Source organism: Balaenoptera ricei, chromosome 9 (assembly GCF_028023285.1).
Source record: "Balaenoptera ricei isolate mBalRic1 chromosome 9, mBalRic1.hap2, whole genome shotgun sequence".
NCBI classification, from domain to species: Eukaryota; Metazoa; Chordata; class Mammalia; order Artiodactyla; family Balaenopteridae; genus Balaenoptera; species Balaenoptera ricei.
The window spans coordinates 21,141,211-21,149,954 of NC_082647.1; the positions used below are offsets into that span (position 1 = coordinate 21,141,211).

Consider the following 8,744-nt stretch of genomic DNA (forward strand, 5'->3'; position numbering starts at 1 on the left):
CCTGTTTGCTGTCTAACCTGTAGGTAACGGCAGCAGCCTGGCACAGGCGTCTTCTGCCCACTCTCAGCTGTCTTCCGTGGGCAATGAAATGGACACATGTATTCAGACATGCTGGTATCCTGCGCCCACTGACACCTGGGTGCCCACACGTTTGTTCCCTATGCCCGAGCGCCACCCCACACCTCCCCACCCCCGTCACCCAGGCTGACTGCCTCCCCAGCCACCTCGTGTGGGCCGCTTCACCTGCACACATCCTCCCAAACCCTCTGACCACGTCCCCTGTCTGTGTGTATCCTAAGAACACAGACACATGCACGCAAACTGGTGACCACCCCGTTCTTGGCTCTTCAACAGATCCTTGGACCTCTGGACCACGATGACCAGTGTGGGAAGCAGAAACTGGCCTACAAACTAGAACAAGTCATAACCCTCATGAGCTTAGACAGCTGAGAACCGTCCTTCCAGGCACCCCCTGGAGGGAGGGACACACCAAGCCGTGCCTCAGTCTAGATTATCATCTTTACCAAGTGCAAGTTCCGACTGGCGTCAGCAGCATCCCCTGAGCAGCGCTGTCTACCCCCCCCCCCCCTCTCTCTGCCTGTTTCTGTCTCTCTCTCCTTCCTGGATCCCCTTTCTTTCAGTTGCTCTACCAACATGATTGAGCCAAGCCACCGACCCTCAGTCAGTCCAGGATGGCCCGCCCCCCGTGAGGGACCTGAGCAGAAGACATCAGAGGGGGCCCCCTTTCCCCGCTGACCCCATGCATCAGCTGCAGGGCCCGACTGTGGATGAGGAGCCACGGATGAGGACGCTTCTGTACCGCTACTTCACCTTCCACGTTTTGACAGCTCCGCATCCAGCCGAACGTCGGCCTGCGGACGAGGCAGTGAGCTCTGTATTGTCTTCACTGGGAAGATGTCTCCTGGCCCAGGTTTCCATCTCCAGGGGGTCTGTCAGTGGCGTGGTCCCTCTGCAACTGTGACAATAGCAGTTACAGCCCATTGTGGAGATCCTCCCAACCTCCCAATCTGGCTCATAGCGGCAGAAAGGTAACACGTAGAGGGAGAAAAGAAGAGAGCTGCATCTACCCTGGAAGCAGAATTGGTTGTTTTCCATTTGCCTCCACATGCTAACGAATCACGACCGTAGTCATGGGTCTGATCCCTTGCAGATCCCCGAGTGCCGTCTAGAGGACACACCTCCATCCTTCTTGGTCATCGCTCATCAGGGGTCAAGGTAAAATGCCGAGTGCATCTGGGAGATTCTACCTCCAGCTGTCTCCGTGGCTCCCATGCCCACCATCCTTCCTGAGAACTCTAGAAAGTTGGGGCAGACAGCCTCGCCCCTAGCTCCCTGCAGAATCTGGTGCCGTTGCAGATGCAGATGACTTTGTCTCTGGACTGTTCAGACCTCCTTGGGAATTATTTCATCAACATCTCAGCTGTCTCTTTAGTCACTCTCCTCCCTGAGCTCTTCAGCAGTCATCATGGAAAGAAACATACTCAAGGACAGCCTCGCAGAGACAAGCCAAAATGCCAGCCCAACTCAGTCCCGAGTTTGTCGTGTTTGGGAAGGACCGAAGAATCAAGAGGAAGGACCTGGCCGGAAATGGGAGGAGGGACATACAACTGACCTTGCTCTGGCATCTGTTCCTCCATCTGTCCTTCCATCCACGGATACATCATTTTAGCCAGCCAGACTAATGTGTGCTCAGACATGTGTCCTAGGTGAGCAGGCGCTGTAGTGAGAGACGGTCTGACGGAAGATCGTGGAAACCTATAACCTTGAAGGGACCTTAGACACCACCTCCGTCTGTGGTCCAGTCTCCGCCATAGACTCGCCTGGCAGCCCCGGTGTGGAGTTGTACACCACTCTGGGAGGCAAGCAGCGGCATCATCTCAGGTGGGGTTGGGGACAAGGTTCCACAGTCCCGCCTTCACTCCCCGAGCATCAGACATCCTCCCCTGCCATCCACTCCGCAGGGGCCCCACGTGGAAAGAGGAAGGAACCACACCATTGCCAGCAACATCTGTGGAGCACCCTGCGCTTAAAGAATGCTAGCCCCTTTGGATATGAGTGCGTGTGTGTGATCTCATGTGCACATGCGTGTGTGTGTGTGTGTGTGTGTGTCTGTCTGCTCCAGGAGTAGGCAGAGAGCTCAGAAAGCTTTCTTGTCCTATCAGGGGGATCTGAAGCATCTCCCTTCTCTGCCCTTGCTCGCCATTCATTCTGCAACTTCGGGACATTTCAACACGTGTTTTCTGTGCTGAGTGCAGAGGGGTGAGGTCACCCCTCCGTAGGAAATCAGGGTGGTCACTGGCCAAGGGGATCCTGGACAGGACTGGAGGCCGGGCGGTGGTGACGCAGAGCAGGGCGTGATGTGGCGTCGAGCAGGACAAACGATGGGCAAAATACAAGTAACCTAACCAACGGGAAGAGGAGAATGAGAAAATATGAGTGTCTGTCAAGGGGGAAACACATAACCAAAGGTTTTGGCAAATGAAGTGCCTGCCACGTGAAGAAGCACGGAATTTCTGCCGTTGACCATTTGATTTCCTCCCCAGAAGCCACAAGCCCTGGCAGGCCAGGGAGGAAAGCATGCGGCAGGAGGGCTGAGGAGGCCCCTGGGCCGCCGACGTATTTTCGCACATGTGCAGGGGTTGGGGAGAAGAAAGACACAAACATAGTTAACACAGATGTGCTGAATGGAAGCTGTGAGTGTAAGTATGTGTGTATGAGTGTGTTTTGATTTATTTTTTAAGTTTTGCACAGTTAAGAGAAAAAAAAAATGAACAAGTAGAAAAAAGACTGTTATCATGGTTCTGCTGAAGCTTTTCTTTTTTTACCGGATTATTATTATTATTGTTTCGTTGTCGGTACAAATTTTTTTCCCCATGTTTTTGTTGTAAGAGAAACTTCAGTCACCTCAGAGAAATGTCAGGAAGAAAGAGGGGAGGAGGATGGACAAGTTTCCACGCCCTCCTCATTTCTCCTGGAGGTTTTATTTTAATTGGCGGGGTGGGTTGTTTCTGGCGCTTTGTTTGCCCAAAGTCTCTGTGGCCTGCTGGGGGGATGGAGAAATAGGATAGAATTTTGCAGCGTCACAACCCATCTTCCCCGTAAGAGCCCTCTTTCCTTTTGCTGTCTGTTTTCCATTTCTTTCGTTTGGATTCTTGGCGCACGTGTGATACGTTTCAAAGTAAAGACAAGGCAGCATTGTCAAAAAGCCTCTCTTTCCCCCAGATCTTCTTTCCACACCTCCCCTTGGAATGCCCAACCTCCTCCTGGCAGGCCAGAGACCCCACGCTGACCAGTATGTGCCAGAGAAGGGACTTGGGCAGACTGGGTCCTGTGGAAGGGAAGTCTCCTCAAGGCCCTGCCCCGTGTCACAGTTAATGTTCAGGGTCACAGTTCTGTTTAAGGTGGGACCTTTATCTGACTCCTTGAGTTGTGGGCAGAGAGCAGGGGAGAAAAGGCCATGTCTCCTCACCTCCCTTTCATCCCATCTCTTTCACTCTTTCAACCCCTTGAAATCACCAGGGTCCAAAATGGTACCAGGAGATCACACAGCCGAAATAACTGACCTGGGTGAGGTAAGGAGTCTGAATGTTGAAGTGAGATGGGATGGCGCCGGGAGTGGCGAGGGGGAGGTAGAACTTTACGAGGTCCTGAATCTAAAAGAATGGGAGAGAGAGTCTGGGAAAGTTAACTGCAGGCTGGTCATCTCTCCCGGGAGCACAAGTCTCCCCCAGGTCTGGGCTTTGCCATTCTCTGTCCTTCCTTGGAAGGAGAGACCCTGACACTTCTTGGTTAACTGCAAATAGTACCTTTAAGTGAAGTCGGCTATCGTGTCGGTTACTTCCTCAGGAAAACCTTTTTTTCTTGCCTTCTGCTTTCAAGGTGGTTTGGAAGTCAGGGACCCAGGATAACCTGAGCATCCCATAGGCCAACTGTGATGTGCACACCCAGAGCCCTAGCGCCTCCCTCTCGTGAGCCTGTGGGCCAGTGAGTGAGGCCAGAGATGCTAGAAAGAGAGAAATCACTTTAAACAAATCCCAACATTTGAGGCAGACTGTCCTGGACTGTGCCCAAGCAGCGGCGGGAGCGAGGTCTCTGATCTTGGCCCTGCAGGCCCAGGTCTCACCTCCCAGGCCGGGATCGGTGTCGATGTACTATCCCAGCACCACACCCCCTTCCCCTCACCCCAGCTCCTCGTGCTCTTGTCCCCTTTGCATGCCTGGCTCCTGAGTGTGCCCCACCCCAGCAGAATGGAGTGCCCCCTCCCCCCTTGCCCACCTCCCGCACGCGTAGCCTCTGCCCCACGACCGCGTAGCCATGAAGTTCAGGAGCTGCTCAGCCCCCGGTAGACAGCTCCGCCCTCAGTCCAGCCTCCTGGGACCGCCCTAGCCCCATCCAGCCCTCCAAAGCTGCCTCGCCCCGTGAGCACTCGGGGCTCCCTGGTCCAGCCAGGGTCCAGCCCCATCAGAGGAGCCCCAGCAGTGATTTCCCAATGACCTCCATTCCACAAGGCAAGTCCTGCTGATGTTTCCAGAGCCCTAAACAACCCCTCGCTCTCACCTAAAAGGGAAAGCTCCTTATCACATCTGTCTCAGCTCTTAGGACAAAGGGGCACTTCCTTTGGCCTCACAGGATGCGAAGTCAAATACTTAACCCAGTGAAGGCTACGGTTAATTACCGTTAATCAAAAACAGAGAGCCGTGGAGGGAGAGGAGCTTTGGCCCTGGACCACGGCCCTTCCAGGAACTGGCCCCACCAATGAGAACCGCAGCGCGGGTGTCTGAGAGGCGATTCCATGAATGAAAAGCGTCTAGGTACCAGAGTCCCCACTGTGCCCCCCAGTAGACCCACCCCGGGCAGATCGCACCTCCTTCCTGGCCCTTCCTCTTGCTTTAGTTCACGTCCTCAAGAACCTTCCCTCAGCCCCTCACTTTCCCTGTCAGCTCTCAGGATAGACCACTAAGCCCCCCTCCCACCCCTCAGCCCTTCCCTTTGTCTTTAAACCGTAGGTAGGCTGTTTATTTGGGGTCTGTAGTTGTTTACTTTTTGTTTGTGTATTTTAAGGGTTCGAGATTAAGGAGGGAGCCCAGGCGTGGATGTAAAGTCCAAATAAATACTGGGGTGGGGCGGGGGGAACACAAAACTCTTTATCTGTGACTTCCAAGGGGATGAGGAGAAACTGGAGACCGGAGGACAGGGGGGCTCCCCCTGTTGTTAAAGAAACGGGTCAGGGCACCCCCAGGCGTGGCCGTGCCAGGGGGTGCAGCCTCCGCGGCTGCTAACGTTCTTGGTGCTTCCCTTGGCTGGCTGCAGCCCCGCCGTGCTACCCCTGCTGCCTGTGCCGCCTCACCCCACAGGTGTAGCAAACGAGTCGTCTTACAGACCGGGAGGCTGCGGGACAGCCACAGGGGACGCCGAAGAGGCAGCTCCCGGGAGAGGCTGTCGCTCTGGAGCCTCTGGAAAACTGAATGACCCCGCCTCCCGCTCGGAAAGGAATCTCTGCAGTAGAAGTTCATTCAAGAGAGAGCTTTTTTAAACTACAAATCTTTGATCCCCAATAAAATTATTTATTATTAGGGGGAGTATCCAGCTTTTATAAAACGTAAAGGATGCTTTGGTTGTAAAAGTAATACATACTCATTAGAGTCCCAGTTAAATTCCTTGAGTAGGCGGGTGACTACCCTAAATCAAAACAAAACAAAACAAAATCCCTATGAATAAAAAGAGATTTCTGTTTGTACTAGCAGAGACTGAGCTGGGCCAAGGTAGGGAAGGCCCGGTGACCTTGGTCAGGCGAGCCCCACCTTCCCTCCACTCTACCCTCTTTCACTTCTCTCTGGGCCGCCCCTGGTGTTGCTGAATCCTACAGCTTCCCCCAAACAGCAGGGAGACCCTGTTAGGGACTGGTTGTGGAGGAACCCCTCTCCCGAGAAGGCAGATGCTCACGGCAAATAGGTCTGTGCAGCTTATCTTCCACCAGTTTCTTTATCTGGAATTAGAACTTCTTTTGTTGGTATCTTTGATCTTACAACTCAAGCACATTTTGGAAGGGCTCCCTTACAAGAGTAGAATTCCAAACAGGATATGGTTAAAGAGCAACGCAAAGGACACTTAAAAAACTGAGACACCACTTTACCAAACAGGACTACTGAGCGCAATACAGGTGGCCAACTAAGAAAGTGTATGTGTCCAGGTGTGTTCTCCTTCCCTCTTCCTTCCCCGATGTTCCTGTCAGCTTGTTTTGGCCTGTTAAACCTTCCGTTCTTTAAGAAGAAAAGCTAGTTTACCTCAAAGAATCTTGTTTCCATTTGGAAACCATGACTTCGTGTTTTAGGGTGGACGACTCTTCCCCCCCATCACTCCCGGCCTGGGCCTGGCATCCGTGAGGCCAGAGGTCCTGGCTTAGTCATGAGTTGGCTGCACTGACCAAGAACAAGAACCCCAGGCCCTGAGATGGGAGGGAAGAATTGGAGGCAGCCGCCCTCCTCCCCACTTTAGCTTGTAGAGACCAGCCTATCTCTTTCAGCAGGGTCCTGCCAAGTTACCATGGCAACCAACAACTCCAGGGTACCACAAGAGATAATGGCTCAGTGAGCCGAGGGGTGGGGGGAGAGGAGTCTGGCCTGGTCAGATGACCCAGAGTTAAGTCTCAAACACTAGAGAGAGGAGGAGGAACAGGAAAGGATGAATGGGTGGTTTAAGGAACAGGCAGGGGCCTTTGAGTCTCAGAGACAGGCTGCTGAAGGCGGTAGGGCGGTCATTTCTGCTCGGGTCACCCACTCCCAGCCCCGCCCCACTTCTGTTTCCAGAAAGCTCCCACCTTGAACACCGACCCTTTGTTAGAACAAAGCAAAACATATCTTTAGATAACAGTGTTACAATGAGCCTCAAAGATATGTGGATGAAATCTATTAGAGGAAGAGGGTCTTCTGGTTTTGATTTTTAAAGAAGAGTATCTGAGTAAGATTAAAAAAAAAAAAGATTTAAAAAAAAAGTGTTTAAAAAGGAAACCTATGCTATTTAAATTGGAGCCCAGTTGTAACTTGGTAAAGGCAAGCTTCTGTACCTTTGTTATAATTAATTGTATACCTGTGTATGTAAATATAAGGCATTCCTATTTTGCAGTTCAGAACAAAAAAAAAACCTATTTGTAATATAGAATAAAGTTTATTAAAAAATAATAAAAATGCAGCTTGGGATTTGGGGTCTTTCTTTATGTGTCCGGCTAGGAGGGGGAGAGGCTGGGCCATAAGGAGGCGGTGGTGGCCTCTGTGATGTAGAGAAACAGCACTTTCTCTCTCCAGCTACATGATGTGTGTGCTCAGCCATATCAGACACATCCTTTTACTTAAGGCTCTGTCCTCAGCTACAAAGCAGGCATCGCAGGAGGCGATAACCCTGCAAAGCTGGGGGAAGCAAACTTACTCCCAGTCAATGCTGTTAGCGGACCTCACTTTGGCACAGAGTCGGATCTGCCTCTGAATCTCTCTCAACACAATCCTCCAGTCACACACTCTGGAGATAACGCTAGGATTACCATCCCTGCTTCAAGTCTTCTTGGCAAGCTATACCTAAGTGTAAATGATCTTATGGGGCCTCTTCCCCCAATTTTGACAGAGGGTGGAGACCTTGAACCCAGTGCTGTCTCTGGAGTAGAAATAGGATAGGGAGAAGACAATGGAAAGGGTGGCAATAGAGGCAGGGGGAAGAGAAGAAGACAGCTCACCTGCTTGCGCTCACGTCCATCGTGGCCCGTGCCATGGCTTAGAGGTGGTGTGGGAGGGGGAAGGGAAAGTGATGCAGATGATGCAGGGCAAGCCCCCGTCTGGACCCAGGAGAACCCTGTCCTCTGCTCTTCATTCCACTGGCTGCCCTTGAGCAGATACTTCCCTCTCTAAGCCTCAGGTCAGCAGATGGAGAAGGCTGGGCTGGATGTCGCCATGAAATTCCAACGTTCTTATTATTCAAAGTGAAAACCATGAGAGAAAAGAGAATCGGAAAGGAAGCAGGATCAGAAAGGAGAGACAGAAACACACAGAAAAAGGATAATTCAGAAAGGAAGAAAGGTAGGAAAGAGGAGTGTGGGGAGATGTAAGACAGACTGATCTCCTGCTGCCTCCCCAACCACCAAACCCGAGGCTCCTGGGAATTAGTGACCTCAAGGTCTAGCACAAACCAAAAGGACTGACATCAGCCAGAGGTTTTGTGGGTTGTTTTTTGTTTGTTTGTTTGTTTGTTTTGGTGGTTAAGACTCACACAGAAAGTGTACTTCATGAATAGGAAGGAGATGTGTTTCCTTCTCCTAAATAGTGAAGCAGGCTGCGGTAGAAAGTTCATATTGGGATTCCACACATGACCCAGTTCCTGCCCTGTCCTCAGACTCCTTTACCTATATGATCTCATATTTTATCACAATCAGTCACTGTGACCTTGAGCAGATCATTTCTCTGTGATTTTGTTTCCTTATCCATAAACTGCAGACATGTCTAACTACACTATGAAATCCAGGAGACTGTGGGGAGGACAGATTCCTGTAACTAAAGTGCAAAAAACCTGGGGTATTATGAAGGGTCACACATGCATGGAGTACTATTAATAGTCATAAAAATGATATTATACAAACAAAAGAGTGGATTGGGCCTGGGCCTCAGTAACAAATTTAGAGTGGATACTGTATTAGTCAGCTTGGGCTGCCATAACAGGTCAGATTGTGTGGCTTAAACAAC

The 8,744-nt window shown here is 51.4% G+C and overlaps 1 protein-coding gene across 4 annotated transcripts in view; it reads left to right on the top strand.

Moving 5' to 3' along the window:
- Nucleotides 1–7,145, top strand: part of PLXNA4 (plexin A4) — a 622,708-nt gene extending 615,563 nt beyond the window's left edge. For all 4 annotated transcript variants that reach the window (XM_059933356.1, XM_059933357.1, XM_059933358.1 and 1 more), the window contains one exon: nt 355–7,145. In XM_059933356.1, coding sequence (XP_059789339.1) covers nt 355–450 — 96 coding nt within the window. In that variant the 3' untranslated portion in view covers nt 451–7,145. The remainder of the gene's footprint in view (nt 1–354) is intronic.
- Nucleotides 7,146–8,744: the final 1,599 nt, after the last annotated feature.